Source organism: Macrobrachium rosenbergii, chromosome 36 (assembly GCF_040412425.1).
Source record: "Macrobrachium rosenbergii isolate ZJJX-2024 chromosome 36, ASM4041242v1, whole genome shotgun sequence".
Taxonomy (NCBI): domain Eukaryota; kingdom Metazoa; phylum Arthropoda; class Malacostraca; order Decapoda; family Palaemonidae; genus Macrobrachium; species Macrobrachium rosenbergii.
Window position 1 is genome coordinate 7,877,918 of NC_089776.1, and position 18,863 is coordinate 7,896,780.

The window sequence follows — 18,863 nt, forward strand, 5'->3', positions numbered from 1 at the left end:
ATTATTCGGGCATGCCAAGAATTTCAGTGACTTTGGGAGTTTGGTGTTTAATCTTATTTATTTCTTTATTGCTCATACCTCGTTGCGGGGTAGTGTCATCAGTGCACCTCATGCTGGTGCACTGTAGGCATTACTTAAGGTTCTTTGCAGCGTCCTTTCCATGGCACCTAGCTGCAACCCCTTTCAGTTCCTTTTTATCGTACCTCCGTTCGTATTATCTTTCTTCCATCTTCCTTTCCACCCTCTTCTAACATTTGATTTATAGTGCAGCTGCGAGGTTTCCCTCCTGTTACACCTTTCAAACCTTTTTACTGCAAATTTCCCTTTCAGCGCTGAATGACCTCGTAGGTCCCAGCGCTTGGGCTTTGTCCAGAATTCTATATCCTATTCTATTCTGTTTATTGCTCATATTCTGAATTTTCTCCAGTATTCGGTTCTGAATTCTTCTACAATTTGATTTTTTACGAAGTTAGAGCTTCTGAAATTGGCAGCACAGTAGGACCACCATGAGCAGGAGACGAAAATTCTAAGGCGTTCCAGGAGAAACAACTGAATTGGTTGTTGTTTCTCTCCAAGTGTACTTCGAGTTGAGTATTAATGTATACCTGGTTTCAGGTATCAGCCTCTTCTGTAAGTTAGTTACAATCATTTTTCGGCGAGTTACAGAAACAGCAGTTTTACAGAATTGATGAAACCTGGTTAGGTTTTTACGAAGACTTAAATATCCGACAAACGTCAAAAGCAATTTGTTATTTTTGACAATAATAATAAATAATAATAATAATAATAATAATAATAATAATAATAATAATAATAATAATAATAATAATAATAATAATAAAAGGTCCAAGAGCAACAATGAAGTATTATGTTAAGATACGTAGTCGTGATAAACATTCATCTTTTATTAAAGCACAAATTAAAAACAGGTTTGAAGTATCTCACAGCGTTGGATCAGGAGAGAGAGAGAGAGAGAGAGAGAGAGAGAGAGAGAGAGAGAGAGAGAGAGAGAGAGAGAGAGAGAGATTTGATTGAAACAACTTTTTTTAAAAAGAGTATCGTATGAATATTTCAGAGAGAGAGAGAGAGAGAGAGAGAGAGAGAGAAGCGACGCGATTCCAGAATATTGTTCCAGGTAGATCGGAGCTGACAATCAAACTGACAGCCTGGAAGGGAACTGGAGTCCCTAATAATCTGTGCGGCTAAAAACTGCAAATCTGTAATCCCAGGGGATTTATATTTGACAGTGTAATCCTTGAGTTGAAATGCCTCGATAAAATGCAGTGTACAGTTGAAGTACATTGTTATTAATTAAAGACAAGAATAGGTAAATATAATGGCATATATATATATATATATATATATATATATATATATATATATATATATATATATATGATTATAATGTTTATATATGAATATGTATATTTATATATATGTGTATATATACTGTATATATAAATCATTAACCTACAAAATTTTAATGCAAATCGAAGATGCTTGCTTGCAAGCAAATTTATCATTTTACACCGGCATACAAAATTTAAATGTCTCATGATTTCAATGAAAATTTTAAAGTCTTAATGTTCCATTGGAAATTAGATATTTTGAAAAGTTTTAAAGCCAGCAAATGTAACCAAATAAAGTTCAGCATTCAGTACATTAGCTTTATAAAGTTCCCTTATAAAGTATTGCAGAGCGACTAATACTAGGTATACTCACTTGTAAATTATTTAGCTTGTGAAGACTTTATATAAAGACTTGGTGGAAATTCGTGTTGACCTTGCAAGCACCCCCAAAGACTGGCTGTTTTGGGTTAGTTACCAACCAATATTATGCTAAAAGACATTTCTGCTTCTGCGTAAATGACTTTAGAAAGTCTACTGTTAATAATATTAATTCTTTTCTTAATGCTGCATATCTAAATCCAAGCACTGATTGACAATATAAAAAAAAAAAAAATCTAAATTATCCTCATTCTTTTATTTCGGAAATATCTTCTTATTAATCGTTAAGGTTCCTCCCGCGTTCGTTCCGCCCCAGAGGGTACCACAGATATCCATCAGGGGGGCCACTTAGTGCCCGAAAATATAGCACGGGTTCAGTTTGATGCCGAAGGGGGTTGGGGTTTAACGACGACTGCGTGTCAGAAAATGATTAAATAGATAAGGAAAAGGTCCTTGCAGCTGTTACCTCTCTCTCTCTCTCTCTCTCTCTCTGCCAACAAAAACAGACATGACCTTCCACATGCCCTCTGAGAGTTGCCTGGGCATCCCAAGGTCACTGGAGGGGGTGGGCATAATGGGAGATGGATTTTAAGATATTAATTCTTGAGAATATGACGTAACGTTTTTCGTCACTGATCTTTTCTTTCTGATTTCCTTTTGATAAATAAAAATTCTTTACTTGATTCTAATTATATTGATTTTTCTTGTTTTGTATATATATATATATATATATATATATATATATATATATATATATATATATATATATATATATATATATACCGTTATATATTTTATAAATTTTTTGTTATACATATAATATTAAAATATATATTGCCACTAATACTAAACATATCACTTCACAAGTAGCTATGATACACCGTGGTAGAATATTTAATCATTATTAATCTCTTATTTTGGTCACTGATTTACTTCGCAGTGAGTTTCGCGTTTGACTCTTGCCAAAAGTGTAGCGGCGTGTCCAGTGTACCTTGAAATATACCCAATTGTTTTTCACGTTCATATGTTAACTGTTCTCCAAAGGAAGTTCGAAGGTACACTCATTTTGATTAACCCGTACGGGGCTAGTGTCGTCAGTGCACCTCACGCGCGGTGCACTGTAGGCATTAATTAATCTTTGCAGCGTCTCTTCCTTACGCCTCTAGCTGCTACAGCCCCTTTCATTCCATTTACTGTACCTCCATTCATATTCTTTCTTCCATTTTACTTTCCACCCTCTCCTAACAACTGTTTCTTAGTGCAATTGCTGGTAGTTGTGACGCCAGATAACCCACAATTAATCAATCGTGCAAACATATGTTTATACTTTCAGCCATTTCTCCTAACAGGATGTATCTTCAGAGAAAAGAAGAAAGCTCACTTTGACACCGAACCAGTCACTCACTCTCCCACCTACACGTTTTAACGCAGGAAAGCTTGTAGTCGTTCGCAATAACTTCATCTTCTGTACCCGACCTCCCCGTTGCATGTCTGCCATGAGTTTTGTCTGAGGCTGGTGTGTCACATGCAGAGTTTTGCCTTTGCTTTCAAACTTCTCACATGACTCCTCGTGATAGACACTTGATCACCATATATATATATATATATATATATATATATATATATATATATATATATATATATATATATATATATATATATATATATATACATACATACATACATACATACACACATACACACATACACGAGTGTTTGTTTGTGTGTGTGTGTGAACTAAACCCGAAAAATCAGTAAAGCCAAGCGCCCTAACTTGAAGAAAAGCAAAGAAAAATGAAAAGAAAAGTCAAACTTCTGAAATAGGTCCGTTTGAAATAAACGAAGGAGTGATTTTGTGTTTGTTGTAAACCTGTCACTAAGAATGCTCATTTGTTTTCACTTTTGGGCGGAAGTTATGACAATGCTCTGTGATTTCCAGAAGTCTCATTTTCACTCCTCTCTCTCTCTCTCTCTCTCTCTCTCTCTCTCTCTCTCTCTCTCTCTCTCTCTCTCTCTCTCTCTCTCTCTTTTTTATTTTGGCTTCAAATGACTTCTTTGTTTTGTGATTTGGCCCCAGAATTGCTTCTTTCTTTTACAATTGCGTCGTTCACAGAACATAATGATTTGTAATTAAGCGAACAATTACCGACTTCTCGTAGTTTTCAAAGCTCTTCACAATAGCCAGAAGAATGAGGAAGTTGAGGAATATTTGGAGAGAGAGAGAGAGAGAGAGAGAGAGAGAGAGAGAGAGAGAGAGAACCTCACGAAAGAAATGAGACTGAAGCCATACCGGATACTTTATTGTTGTAATGAAAAAGCTGCGTGTTTACACATCACACTGGCGCATGCGCAGTTGTTTGTGAGCAAGAAAGGCGGTTTTTCTTTTCCAGTGTTTGTTATGATGCGGTTTCCTCTTCGAGTCCCCGAGGGTTTATTTAGGGAGAGAGTACTCGCTGGAGAAGAAGAAGGAGGAGGAGGAGGAGGAGGAGGAGGAGGAGGAGGAGGAGGGAGGAGGAGGAGGAGGGAGGAGGAGGAGGAGGAGGGAGGAAGAAGAAGATGAGTTGGGGGGGGGTTGCCGAGTTGTGTTTACTTGGTATTATCTTGGCGATGCAAAGTTATAATGAAGAGGTAGATGAGGGAATGAGGAGGTGGATGGAAGGGAGATGGAGGGGAGGGTAAGGGGGAGGAGGGGAAGGTGGGTGGGAGTAGCTGGGAGTTTGAGGGGCGTGCGGTAGTTCCATGGCGACGAGGAGCGATTTGGAGAGAAGATAAAGGTGCTTGATTTTCCAACGCCGATGTTTCAGGATAGGTAAATAAAAAAAAATAAATAAATAAATAAAAATGTATTTTGCAAGTATTTATGGCACAGGTGTTAAAGTTACTTCTCGAAATAGATTTGAATGATCGTTTTATTCATCCAAATGAGGCTTCTTTGAATTTTTATTTTTTATGAGAAAGCTGTCTTGTGAGTTTCGTAAATGGAGCTCAATAAGCATTTTGGTATTTGTATTTGACCCTAAGAAGAATGAGGCTGTTTTGATTTTGCAAAATTTATAGGAAGAATGAGGCTTTTACGATTCTGTAAAATTTATTTTGGTGCATTTCAAGTCCTTTCGAAGTGTCTGAACGAGTCTTCTGCTTTGAAAACATGCTTTTTATTTTTTATGAGGAAGCTGTCTTGTGAGTCTTGTAAATAGAAATCAGTAAGCATTTTGGTGTTTCACTTTGACCTCAGGAAGAATGAAGCTTTTAATTCTGTAAAATTTATTTTTGGTGCATTTCCAGTCCTTTTGAAGTGTGTGCCTTTCAAGGAATAAAAAAAAATTAGTGTAAGAGTGGCCAGCCTAAAGTTTAATTCTGTTCCATGCATTTTTTTAACGTCGTTTAGTTTCAAGTTATTAAGATAATGATTTGATTTATTTTAGAATTCAAACTCGCTTCAGAGTTACATACATATGTATATATATATATATATATATATATATATATATATATATATATATATATATATATATATATATATATATATATATATATATATATATGATAGTGTATTAAGCGAGGATCCATTAGAGGCAAGCATCTGATGCATACCTGGTATATTATATTGCACTGATGAACACGATGTGGGTTTAACTGACGCGTACTGACACCGGTTTGTTTATTTGTCAGGAAGAAATTTCGAGTTTGCATTAGTTATGCTGCGGTTTCCCTCGAGCCTTGTGGCGTGTTTGTTTTTGGGGGAGAAAGTACTCCCTGGAGGAGGAGGAGGAGGAGGAGTTGTGTTTGCTTGGGATTACATCTTCGGAATGCGAAGTTATAATGACTTGTTAGATGGCGATTTGGATTTAAGATTTAAGATTGAGGCTGATAATATGGAGGAAGCCCCCATGCGGTGCACTGTAGGCATTACTTGAGGTTCTTTGCGTCGTGCCTTCCTTAGGCCCCTAGCTGCAACCCATTTCGTCCCTTTTACTGTACCTCCTTTCATATTCTCTTTCTTCCATCTAACTTTCCACTCTCTCCTAACTGTTGATTCATAGTGTAACTGCTTTGAGGTTTTCCTCCTGTTACACCTTTCGAACCTTTTACTGTCAGTTTCTGTTTCAGCGCTGAATGACCTTATTGGTCCCAGTGCTTGGCCTTTGGCCTAAATTCTGTATTCAGTTCAATTCAATATGGAGGAAGAAATGGCAAATCGTAACTAACAGTAATTTACTCTATCACAGGAATCTGGATATTAATACTATCCATGTGGCTTTCAATTTGGGAACTATGGACTTAAAGAAAAAAAAAAAAAATAAATAAATATGACTCTCAACTTGAAAAAGTAAAAGGTACCAATCAGTTACCTCAATGTAAATAAAAATTGATACCTCACAACTTCTCACAACAAAGTTTTGATCTAAACTAACTCACAAACACATGAGTCAGAAATGTCAGAATGATGGTCAGTGGTGTCTTCACTTAATCCGGGTCAGGGCACCTCCATAAATCTGATTTAGGTAACTGATTGGTACCTTTTAATTTTTCCAAGGTGAGAATCGTGTTGTCTTGTCCAAGTCCAGGGTTCCCAGATTGAAGTCTGTATGTTTGAACTTTTACCCGGAGTTGATTGCGTAGATGTCGACATTCCTGGTAAATGTGATTTGCCATTTTTCTCTTCCATATTGTCAGATTTAATCTTAAACCTTGGGTATCATACCACTTTGCCAGAAAGCTTGAGATCAAGGAAGACGTGTAGGGGATTTCCGCGACTTATTGAGTGAGGCCCTTAGTTTCTCTTTTTGCATTTTGAATTCTGTTGGAGGGCCTGATTGAGTATGTTAACTGTTAAAGATTTGCCTGCAAGCAAATTATTACGTCGTAAAATCAACGTTCTAATTTATCAAGGCTGACCTTACCTCATATTTCTCTCTCTCTCTCTCTCTCTCTCTCTCTCTCTCTCTCTCTCTCTCTCTCTCTCTCTTAGTTTTATATTTTTCTCTGACATATGGGCTCGTATTATTTTCTTTCTTGCTTACCATTCCTTCTCTCTCTCTCTCTCTCTCTCTCTCTCTCTCTCTCTCTCTCTCTCTCTCTCTCTCTCTCTCTCTCTTTAGTTTTATATTTTCCTCTAACAAATGCGTTCGTATTGTTTTCTTTCTCTCTCTCTCTCTCTCTCTCTCTCTCTCTCTCTCTCTCTCTCTCTCTCTCTCTCTCTCTCTCTCTCTCTTAAAACTTTCCTTAGTTTTATATTTTCTCTGACATTTGGGGCTCCACCACATTATTTTCTTTCATGCTTACCATTCTCTCTCTCTCTCTCTCTCTCTCTCTCTCTCTCTCTCTCTTTTTAGTTTTATATTTTCCTCTAACAAATGCGTTCAAATCATGTTTTCTCTCTCTCTCTCTCTCTCTCTCTCTCTCTCTCTCTCTCTCTCTCTCTCTCTCTCTCTCTCTCTCTCTCTGTGATGTGACATTCTCTCGGTGAGACGTAATCGTTCATGGTCTGGATAATCTACCCGATAATACGCGTCTTACATACAATTAGCGAATGAAATATAGCTAAAAGTGTTCGTGAACTATCGGTGATTAGCTTAATATCAGATTAGAGCGAAAAACCGTCTAATAAGTTGTCTACGAGTGAATTAATAAAATCAGAAAATCATGGAGGAATCAGCCAACAGTGGCAAAAGGTGGCGAAATCTAGCTTGCATCGGTGATATTCAATACGATGAATTGGCAGGAAGGGAACTTGGTTTGCTGATCATGGAGATTAATTGCAACATTGACCAAAAAGATGTGAAATCATTCACAGACATATTGAAAGGATACGATCCTTCAAGCTGGAGCAAATCTGTAGAAAATATAATGAAAATAATAGAAGAGATACCAATGAAAGTTCAAGTTATCAAAAGACTTATAAAGAAAATCTACAAAATCAACACATTCCATCAAAGAAAATAAGTAAGGTGGAATTAGTGAATATATTGATTGATGCAATAGGCAAACGGATGCCTAAAGCATGTAAACTATGTAGAGTGTGGTATAGCATTGTAAATCCACAAAACCTGATTAGGAAATGCTATGCTTGCCACGTACCGACACACCCGTCATGTGCTGAAGTTGAGCAAAATAGAAATAAGGACACAAAAATATTTTGCTCAACATGTCTAGTATGGATAGACAAGGTCATTAAATCAAGACTTAATGTACAGATTGTGGAGGATGAAGAAGATGAAGAGAAGAAGGAAGAAGAGGAAAATAGAGAAGAAAATAAGACTGAAGAGAGAGAAAAGATTAATGAAAACAAAGAACAGGATAATAGTATGGATGCAGAGAAACTCATAGATTCTACATATGAGGCAATACAGCAACATACATATGAAGAAATAAATTATGACCTGATAAATCAAAATAAAATCCCAAAGAGGTTGTACCGGATCTCCATACTGAGGGGAATGAACAAGAAAAAGAAAAGAAAAGAAAGACACAGTATGCACCCTTTTGAAAAGAGGGAATTGCAGGTTTGGTGAAAGATGTTATTACAAACATCCCAAGATATGTCACAATTATGAGATCTATGGCAAATGTGCATATCTAGATGGCTATGAAGAGGAATGCAGAGATCTACATCCAAAAATATGTAGAAACTGGAAAGAAGGAAATGGATGTAGGTTTAATAAGAAATGTAGGTACATGCATCCTGTAGCCATGAAAGACCAAAATCAAAATAAAAAAAATCAAATACATATAAAAAACCAAGGAAAAAATGAAACAAATAAAGACAAGAACAAAGATCATGTGATGAAGGCAAAAAGCAAGCCAACAACACATTATGAAAAGTCAGCACCACGATATGAGCCATCAGCACCTAGATATAGCACAAGGAACAAGCAATGTATCTATGATGCAAGGGGATGGTGCAGATATGGAGATAAGTGCAGGTTTATGCACAAAGTGAATAAATATGAAGCTGGAAGAACAAATATAATGGAAAAGTTGGATTTTTAATGTACGAATTTCTGGAAATGAAAAAGATCAACATATCAGAACAGGAAAGAGACATGGGAAAATCCTTATTATTACCCATATTAGATAATGGAGATAATATGCAAACAATCATAGTGATGAACGCATGAGGTCTAGTTTCGAGTAACTCAAAAGAAAGATAGAGTTCTTAGAAGAACTAACCCAAAATGAAAAAATAGAAATATTGAATATAAGTGAAACCTGGTATTCCCAAGAGACTGGTAATGATGACCAGATAAAGGGTTTCAAACTTATAGATCAGATAGAAAAATAGAAATCAAGGGGGAACCGCGATATATGGGAGAGATGCCAATCAAGGAAAAATCTGTGAGAAATATAGTAACACAGAATGTGAATTAATAGCGGTAGAATTTGAATCTGAAAAATTAGTGAACATTGTAATATATAGACCCCTAATACTAAAGAGTTTGACATAATAATTGAAAAATTGGATGAAATATGTAGAAATCACAAGGACTGGACTATACTCCTAACTGGAGACTTTAACTTTCCTTTTGTAGAATGGAAAGAACGAATAGGAGACTGTGGTTGTATTTATACATATAAAAAGAAGAGAGCAATAGTAGTGCAGAAGATAAGAGGCAATTTGAAAAGCTATTAGATATGCTACTAGAACATAACATTCAGCAAATAAATCACCTACCAACAAGAAAGGATAATATTTTAGACCTAGTATTTGTGAATGAGGTGAACTATGTTAAAGAAATAATAGTATATAACACGAGTATTTCGGACCATAATGTCATAGAACTAACAGTCCGTTCCAGAACATACGAAAACAAAAAGAAAAGCAAGAGACGAAAAAATGGGAAGGATATGGAAAATACAATTTCTATAGTAAGAATATAAATTGGTCAAAAATAAATGAAGAATTAAACAAAGAATGGGAAAACATATTTGTAAGTGATGATATACAGGTAAATACCGATATATTATATAAAATATTAGAGGAAATAGTGGAAAAATATATACCGAAGAAAAAAGTAAGCATCAGTCACGAATTCCAAGAGACAGAAGGATCTTGTTCCAGAAAATTAGAAAGTGGAAAAAGCTCTTGCAAAAGAAAAGAATGCATGGAAAGTGATGGAACTAAAAGTAAGATAGAAAATGCAGAACAAAAGATTATACAATCAAAAGAAAATGAAAAATGGAACCTAGAAGAAATGACACTACAAAATATCAAGCAAAACCCTAAAATTTTTATTCATATGCAAAAAGATGAATAAAATAAGAGTAGAAATAGGCCCTCTAAGAATTGAAGGGCGATTAACGAATGAAAAAGGAAATATGTAACATATTAGCAGAAAGATATAAGAGTGAATTTACACCTAGAATTGACAATGAAGATAATGATACAGAAATAAGAGATGAAAATACTGAATACTTATCAGATATAGATATTACAGAAGCCGATATTGTGCAGGCTATTAATGAAATTAAAAATGGATCAGCAGCAGGACCAGATGGAGTACCTGCCATATTGTTAAAGAAAGTGGTTCATTCAATCGCAAAGCCATAGCAATATTATTAAGGCAAAGTATAGATACAGGCAAGATTTATGATGAGCATAAATTAGCATATATTACTCCTACTTTCAAAAGTGGTTCAAGACTAGAGGCAAGTAATTATAGGCCTGTGAGTCTGACATCTCATATTATGAAAGTATATGAAAGGGTAATGAAAAAAATATAATGAAACATTTAATGAAAAATAGATTGTTCAATATAGGACAACATGGTTTTGTACCGGAAAAAGTACACAAACCCAACTGTTAGTCCACCATGAAAGCATATATAAAAATATGATAAATGAAAAGATACAGATGTGGTTTACCTAGACTTTGCAAAAGCTTTTGACAAGGTAGATCATAATATATTAGCGAAAAAAATTAGAAAACATAACATTGTTGACAAAGTAGGAAGATGGATAAAAGAATTTTTGCAAAATAGAAAACAGATAGTGATTGCAAACGATGAGAAATCGGATGAAGCTACGGTAATATCCGGTGTACCACAGGGTACGGTGTTAGCTGCATTGCTGTTTGTGATTATGATTGCAGACATAGACAGTAATGTTAAGGACTCAGTAGTAAGAAGTTTCGCAGATGACACAAGAATAAGTAGAGAAATTGCTTGTGATGAAGATAGGAACTCGCTACAAAGAGACCTAAACAAAATATATAAATGGGCAGAGATAAATAGGATGGTATTTAACTCTGATAAATTTGAATCAATGAACTATGGTGATAAAGTAGGAATGCTATATGCATATAAAGGACCTAATAATGAGACAATCACAAACAAGGAAGCAGTTAAAGACCTTGGTGTGATGTTGAATAGGAATATGTTATGCAATGATCAAATAGCAATTCTATTGGCAAAATGCAAAGCAAAAATGGGAATGTTGTTCCGGCACTTCAAAACTAGAAAAGCTGAACACATGATTATGCTTTATAAAACGTGCACGTCACGTAGTCCACTTGAATATTGCAATATAATATGGTACCCACACTACCAAAAGGATATTGCACAAATAGAGAGTGTACAAAGGTCATTTACAGCTAGAATAGAAGAAGTTAAGGACCTTGACTACTGGGAAAGACTACAATTCTTAAATTTATATAGTCTTGAAAGGAGAAGAGAACGCTACATGGTAATTCAAGCATGGAAACAGATAGAAGGAATTACCGAAAACATCATGGAACTAAAATTATCAAAAGAGCAAGCAGAGGTAGATTAATAGTGCAAAAACTATACCAGGAAAATTAAGGAAAGCACACAGGACATTAATCCACCACGCACCAGCATCGATAATGCAGCGTCTATTCAATGCGCTACCAGCTCATCTGAGGAACATAACAGGAGTGAGCGTAGATGTGTTTAAGAATAAGCTCGACAAATATCTAAGATGCATCCCAGACCATCCAAGACTGGAAGATGCAAAATATACCGGAAGATGCGTTAGCAACTCTCTGGTAGACATCAAAGGTGCCTCACACTGAGGGACCTGGGGCAACCCGAACGAATTGTAAGGTCTGTAAGGTAAGTAAGGTAAGGTCTCTCTCTCGTGCGTCTTGCATTTTGTACCTTGGGACCCTTTTATCTCTTTATTTGACTTTGCTGATGGCTCTTTGCGATATATGCTAATGGCTCTCTCTTCTGTTCTTCCTTTGTGCGCTATCGGCATTTTCCATTACTTGTTATTTCTCTTTATTGTCCTGTTCCTTCCCAGCGATGGAGTTTCCTCCCGGAAGGATATTACTTAAACCTTTCCCAGGTTCTCTTGTTTCAGGGAGTGACCTCTGAGAAAAAGGGTCTCTCTCTCTCTCTCTCTCTCTCTCTCTCTCTCTCTCTCTCCTCCCTCCTCCTCCTCCTCCCCCTCCCCTCCTCCTCCTCCTCCTCCTCCTCCTCCTCCTCCTCCTCCTTCTTCTTCTTCTTCTTCTTCTTCTTCTTCTTCTTCTTCTTCTTCTTCTTCTTCTCTCTCTCGCTTTATATTTCGTTTCCACCACGGCCATTATTCTTAACTGGTCGTCCGGAGGACTCCCATTCTCTAGATGCTCGGAACTGTCCACGCCATTATTGGAACACTATTAGAGGTCTCGTTACGCCCGTATTTTGGGAGGTTTTATTGGCAGTCTTCTATCGGGTCTGGTCTGCTCTTGTGGCGGGATTTTTTGGCTTCAAGGTTAATCGTCGGGTTTCCTTTATCTTTCCTTCGTCTCTCTCTCTCTCTCTCTCTCTCTCTCTCTCTCTCTCTCTCTCTCTCTCTCTTTATCTGTTACTTCTTCTCTCGTGTTTTCGTAATCATCAAGATTCTCTTTAATGTTTCTTTTACTCTCTTGATTTTTCAGCTGAGTTCCCGAGATGTTTTCTATTCGTTTTCTTTATGCTTTTGGGAATCTGTTGGGTTCCCATTTTCAAAAATGGGAATCGAACAGATTCCCAAAAGCTTTCTCTGTAGAGATTTATTTCTAAATAGATTTGTACCAATACATAACTGTGGAATTGTTTCTCCATTGGAATGATTTTTAAACCGTCTGCAGTAGTACTCTGAATTATTTAATGTAGATTGAAGATGACTAGTTTTTTAGTTTTCTGTAAAAGAAAACTATTGTGCCGGCTTTGTCTGTCCGTCCGCACTTTTTCTGCCCTCTCTTTTTCTGTCCTCCTCAGACCAGATCTTACCTACTGAGGCCAGAGGGGGATGCAAATTGGTATGTTGATCATCCACCCTCCAGTCATCAAACATACCATCATCAAACCAATCAAATTTAAGCAGCCCTCTAGCCTCAGTAGTTTTTGTTTCATTTAAGGTTAAAGTTAGCCATAATCGTGCATCTGGCAACGATATAAGGAACTTTAGCCACCACCGGGCCGTGGTTAAAACCCGACTTCCATTGGCCAAATCTTTGCAAATAAAGCATTAATTCTGCGAGACCACCTTGAATCAGTTTGGAAAGCCTCTTATACGCTGTACAGAAAACCCGATTGCGCCAAAGAAACTTGATATGCGTTATGTTGAGGCCTTTTTTCTTAATTTTTTTTTAGTCTATCTTACGATGATTAGAGAATTTCTTGTGTTTTTTAAAGCCTTTTTCAAATAAAAGTATTCATGGCTAATCTTACCTGTATATACTCTGTATATATATAAATATATATGTATATATATATACATATATATATATATATATATATATATATATACAGTATATGTGTGTATCTGTATATATATGTATGTATATATTGTGTGTGTGTGTATATTTGCCTTTTAGCTCTTTATATACGCATTCACGTAGGAAAGGGCCGCAACAACACCCAACCTAACAAAGCGTTACAATTTGCGAAATGACGCCTCCTCAACGCAAACAAATAAAGAGCCTGTGTTTCGAGACCGGTACCAAAGGAAGCGTCATTCATCACGCGACTTTGGGCCTGACGCTATTTAATTCATTGTTTCATTAATTTCTTTTTTCTCTCTCCTCTCAGGTGAATTCTTTGTTTTCTAATTACCTCCATAACTGTCCTCGTCTCGCGGAATTACGCCATTACACGCGGAAAATGGAAGAGAAAGAGAAATGGAATTACGGAATTACGGAATTACGGGAAAGTAATTAAGCAGAACAATTTTGGCCGGTTTCTGGTCGCCTTCGGGCCACTTCGTCAGGCTGCCAGATTTAGAGAGAGAGAGAGAGAGAGAGAGAGAGAGAGAGAGAGAGAGAGAGAGAGAGAGAGAGAGAGAGAGTCGTACTGGTCTTATATTAGCAGAAGAACAAATAACAGGATTCATTTGTTTTGCGAACATTGTCTCTTACTGGTTATTTTGAGAGAGAGAGAGAGAGAGAGAGAGAGAGAGAGAGAGAGAGAGAGAGAAAGAATTGCACTACTGTCGTATATTCACAGAAGAACAAAGGTAATGGATTTTCTCATTCGTTTTGCGAAAATTGTCTCGGACTGTCGAACTGTTTTGAGAGAGAGAGAGAGAGAGAGAGAGAGAGAGAGAGAGAGAGAGAGAGAGAGAAAAAGCCGTACTAGAGTCTTATATTCGCAGAAATAAATATAATACATAATGTTCTCATCCGTTCTACGAAAATTGTCTGTTACTGCAAGGCATTTGTAGTAACTCGCTTATTTGCCGAGAGAGAGAGAGAGAGAGAGAGAGAGAGAGAGAGAGAGAGAGAGAGAGAGAGAGAACCGCACTGGAGTCTTACATTCGCGGAAATAAATATAATACATAATGTTCTCATTCATTTTACGGAAATTGTCTCTTACCACAAGGCATTTGTGGGCGCGCAGGTTGTTTGTCAACAAAAAGGACGCATTTATCCCGACTATTGGTGGTTTCTCTCCAGGTGTTTGTTCAGTATGTAAGTACACACTCTAAGAAGAAGAAGAAGAAGAAGAAGAAGAAGAAGAAGAAGAAGAAGAAGAAGAAGAAGAAGAAGAAGAGGAAGAAGAAGAAGGAGAAGGAGAACTTCAAGTTGTGTTTGCTTTGAGTTATGTCTACTAAAAGTTATAATGAAGAGATGGAGGGGGAAGTAAGGAAATGGCGGTTGGGGGGGTGGAGGGGGGGATACGAGGAAAAGTTCTTCATGAACAGCTTTGATGTTCTTGAAGAACTCGTTCCTTACTGGTGAATGGCTTTCTTTCCAGGAAGGAATATTTATAAATAGTTCTTTGTTACATCGGAGGAAATTATTAAGAAGTTGGTGCAACGTTTTATAAAGATTTTAAAAGTATCAGTTGAAGCAGTATGTTGACTTATGTCTGTACTTGAAAATGTTTGAACGGAATTCCGTAAACATCTTACGGAATTCAATAACTATTTTACGGAATTCTGAAAACATTTACGGAATTCAGTAAATATTTTACGGAATTCCGAAAACATTTTACGGAATTCTGCAAACATTTTACGGAATTATGCTAACGTTTTACGGAATTCTGCAAACATTTTACGAAATTCTGAAAACACTTTACGGAATTCTGCAAAACATTTTACTAATTCTGCAAAACATTTTACGGAATTCCGCAAACATTTTACGGAATTTTGCAAACATTACGGAATCCTGCAAACATTTTACGGAATTCTGTAAAATATTTACTGAAGTCCGTAAGCACTCTACGGAATTCTGAAAACATTTTACGCAATCCCGTAAACATCTTCCCGAATTCAGCAAACATTTTACCGCCGCGTTTTCCTTTCCCTTGCCCCCGAGGGAATGCTCGCCATTCCGTTTACAAATCCTTTGCAATCCTCTCCTGGGCCCTCGAGTCTTAGAGGTCCTAATGAGCCGTAAGGACCTCCTCGTGCGGATGAGATGATGGAGAGAGAGAGAGAGAGAGAGAGAGAGAGAGAGAGAGAGAGAGAGTATCTCCTTTTGTGCGGTGAGCTTTGCACGTCAAAAGGATAGAAGAGATAGAAAAGAAATGCTGAAAAGGTTATACGAAAGAGGAGACGCCAAATGACTCTCGTCTTTTTATTTCGATTTAGGTTCGTGTTTTTTTTTTTTTTTTTTTGCTCTCGCTGCGAAAGTCCTTGAGCTTGTGCGTGTAAGTGCTTGCAGTAAGGTTGCGCTGCATGCAACAGTTTAAAGAACAGTAGAGATATATTAAAAGTTGTTTTTGGTATGTTTTATGTGACGGGATGTTGTATTGCATTTTTATATTTTGTATTGCTGGACTTAGATTCTGCTTTTATGTATTTATTGCTGGACTTTTTTGCTTTTATATATTTTATTGCTGGACTTAGGTTCTGCTTTTATGTATTTTATTGCTGGACTTTCTACTTTTATATATTTTATTGCTGGACTTAGGTATTGCTTTTACATATTTTATTGCGTGAACGTAAGTACTGCTTTTATTTATTGTTAGATTAGACCGAATTATTTCTTTTATGTATTTTATTGCTGAATTTAGGTTCTGCTTTTACATATTTTATCGTTAGACAGAGGTATTGCGTTTCTATATTTTATTGCTGGAATAATGTATTGCATTTTTATATTTTATTGCTGGACGTAGGTTCTGCTTTTATATATTTTATTGTTAGACTGGGATATTGCCTTTCTATATTTTATTGCTGAACTTAGGTATTGCTTTTATGTATTTTATTCGTGGACTGAGGTATAGCCCGTATAGATTGTGTTTCGTTTTTGACAGAATGTTACAGTAATGTATCGAAAGAATATCCTCGGTTATATAGTTTAGAAATATTGATGCTCTTGCTGCTATTAATAATGATGATGACTGAATTGGATATTGCTTACTGTGTGAAATACTCTCTCGATAATTTTAGCAAATCCCACGAATAATACAGTATTATACTGTTGTTGAATTTCAAGATAGCCTCGCGAGACAGAAATCTCAAATATATTCACTCAGCGATTCATGGAGACCGTGAATTGATAATGCTAAAACTATTGATATTGTTTAGAGCATAATTTTAATAGAATTTTAGAAACTGGCATTATGAATAATTTTCATCGGAGCTCTCCTGATGGACAGGTATAAATCCCGTGGATTATTTCGCACCTTCTGTCGAGAAGGTGGCGTTCTTTACAGAGATCCAAGGCAGTTTTCTTTCAGGTTTACGTTCGCGTTGAACAGACCCAGATGAGTCTTACCGATATAGCAAGGATTTCTATCAAGTTTTCTTTGAATTTACTCTTTGTCAGTCTAGTGTTTCTTTGTTATTTATCCTTACGGATTCTTTTACTGTTTTTTTTTTTTATTAAAATTTGAAATAGCGTTGTATTTATTGAGTTTTTTATTACCTTTTTATTTATATATTTATTTTTACCTCATTCGTTTTCCATTTTTTGTGCCTCGCCTGTAGTGGTCTTTTATTTATTTTTCCTGCTTCGGACTTGTTCCTACTCTCTCTCTCTGTCTCTCTCTCTCTCTTTGAAATATCCACAAGATACTCTTTTAAAAAGAATGTTGTTTCCGCCAGATTCTCTCTCTCTCTCTCTCTCTCTCTCTCTCTCTCTCCACATGTATCATCCTCTGGCGATCCTTTTATCCTTCCCTGCCTGATGACACTTGGCGATATATGTCATTGGTTCTCTCAATGCTTTCCCGTTCCGTTATTCTCTCTCTCTCTCTCTCTCTCTCTCTCTCTCTCTCTCTCTCTCTCTCTCTCTCTCTTTCCTCTTCACAGTATTGCCACTTCCGTTGTTATTTATCTCCTGTTATTTCATTTTTTCCCCCCGGCCCAAGTAGTGCAGGTTATAACCCATTTCAGAATCCGCCCATTCCGCTGAGTGGCCGTTGTCTAAGGAAAAATAACAAATGGTTACTTTTTTCCTTTTTTTCCTCTTTTTTCCTTTTTTCCCCCCAGACTGTTATTCTTAACTGCCCTGTCCAGAATCTCTCTCTCTCTCTCTCTCTCTCTCTCTGTGGATATGTGGAACTATTCCGCCATTATTGGAACGCTGTTGGATGTCTCGTTACGGCCGTATTTCGAGACGTTTTATCGCCAGGCTTCTATCGGGTCGTCTGTGCGTGTATTGTGGGTGTGCTTTCTCTCTCTCTCTCTCTCTCTCTCTCTCTCTCTCTCTCTCTCTCTCTCTCTCTCTCTTCTTCTTCTTCTTCTTCTTCTTCTTCTTCTTCTTCTTCTTCGTCTTTTTATCTATGTGCCTTCTTGTTTTTGTTCCATGTATTTATTTCTTTTTATTTTATTCATCTCATCTCTCTCTCTCTCTCTCTCTCTCTCTCTCTCTCTCTCTCTCTCTCTCTCTCTCTCTCCTATTTATTTTATTAATAATTTTTCTGTCTCACCTGTAATTTCCTTCTTGTCTGGGACTCTCTCTCTCTCTCTCTCTCTCTCTATTTATTTTATTAATAATTTTTCTGTCTCATCTGTAATTTCCTTCTTGTCTTCTCTCTCTCTCTCTCTCCTCTCTCTCTCTCTCTCTCTCTCTCTCTCTCTCTCTCTCTCTCTATTTATTTTATTAATAATTTTTCTGTCTCATCTGTAATCTCCTTCTTGTTTGGGACCTCTCTCTCTCTCTCTCTCTCTCTCTCTCTCTCTCTCTCTCTCTCTCTCTCTCTCTCTCTCTCCTATTTATTTTATTAATAATTTTTCTGTCTCACCTGTAATTTCCTTCTTGTCTGGGACCCCTCTCTCTCTCTCTCTCTCTCTCTCTCTCTCTCTCTCTCTCTCTCTCTCTCTCTCTCTCTCTCTCTCTCTCTCTCTCTCTCCGCGTATTAGCCGTATTGTACAGCAAAGGTCAAGAGATGAAGTATGGGTCGTAACGACCCCTTTTTTTTTTCTCCCTCGAGATTGTTATTTTTATTATTGGTATTATTATTGGCACTCTGTGTGCCAGTTGCCGTCACTGCTAATGGCCATTGTGTGGAAAAAGGCTTCTACTAAGTCATATTTTGTCCTGTCTGGTTGGGTGCCTTTTATTATTATTATTATTGTTATCCTTTTTTTATTGTTATTTTCCTTTATTTCCTTGTTTTGCGGTTGTAGGGATTGTCTTTGTGATTGGATCATCTTTTATGTTTCGTCATTTCTTTTCATTTTTTATTCGCGTTTTAGAATTTAAAAATGTTTTTTCAATGTGTAGATTTCTGTGTGTGTATGTATATGTATGTATGTATA

The 18,863-nt window shown here is 36.7% G+C and overlaps 2 protein-coding genes across 10 annotated transcripts in view; both read left to right on the forward strand.

Moving 5' to 3' along the window:
- LOC136856597 (ligand of Numb protein X 2-like) overlaps nt 1-18,863 on the forward strand; it is a 582,959-nt gene that overhangs the window by 181,448 nt on the left and 382,648 nt on the right. The window lies entirely within an intron of this gene.
- LOC136856539 (uncharacterized protein C53C9.2-like) overlaps nt 1-18,863 on the forward strand; it is a 29,512-nt gene that overhangs the window by 7,037 nt on the left and 3,612 nt on the right. The window contains exons 2-3 of the mRNA XM_067134382.1: nt 13,745-13,865; nt 14,641-14,735. Coding sequence (XP_066990483.1) covers nt 13,745-13,865; nt 14,641-14,735 — 216 coding nt within the window. The remainder of the gene's footprint in view (nt 1-13,744; nt 13,866-14,640; nt 14,736-18,863) is intronic.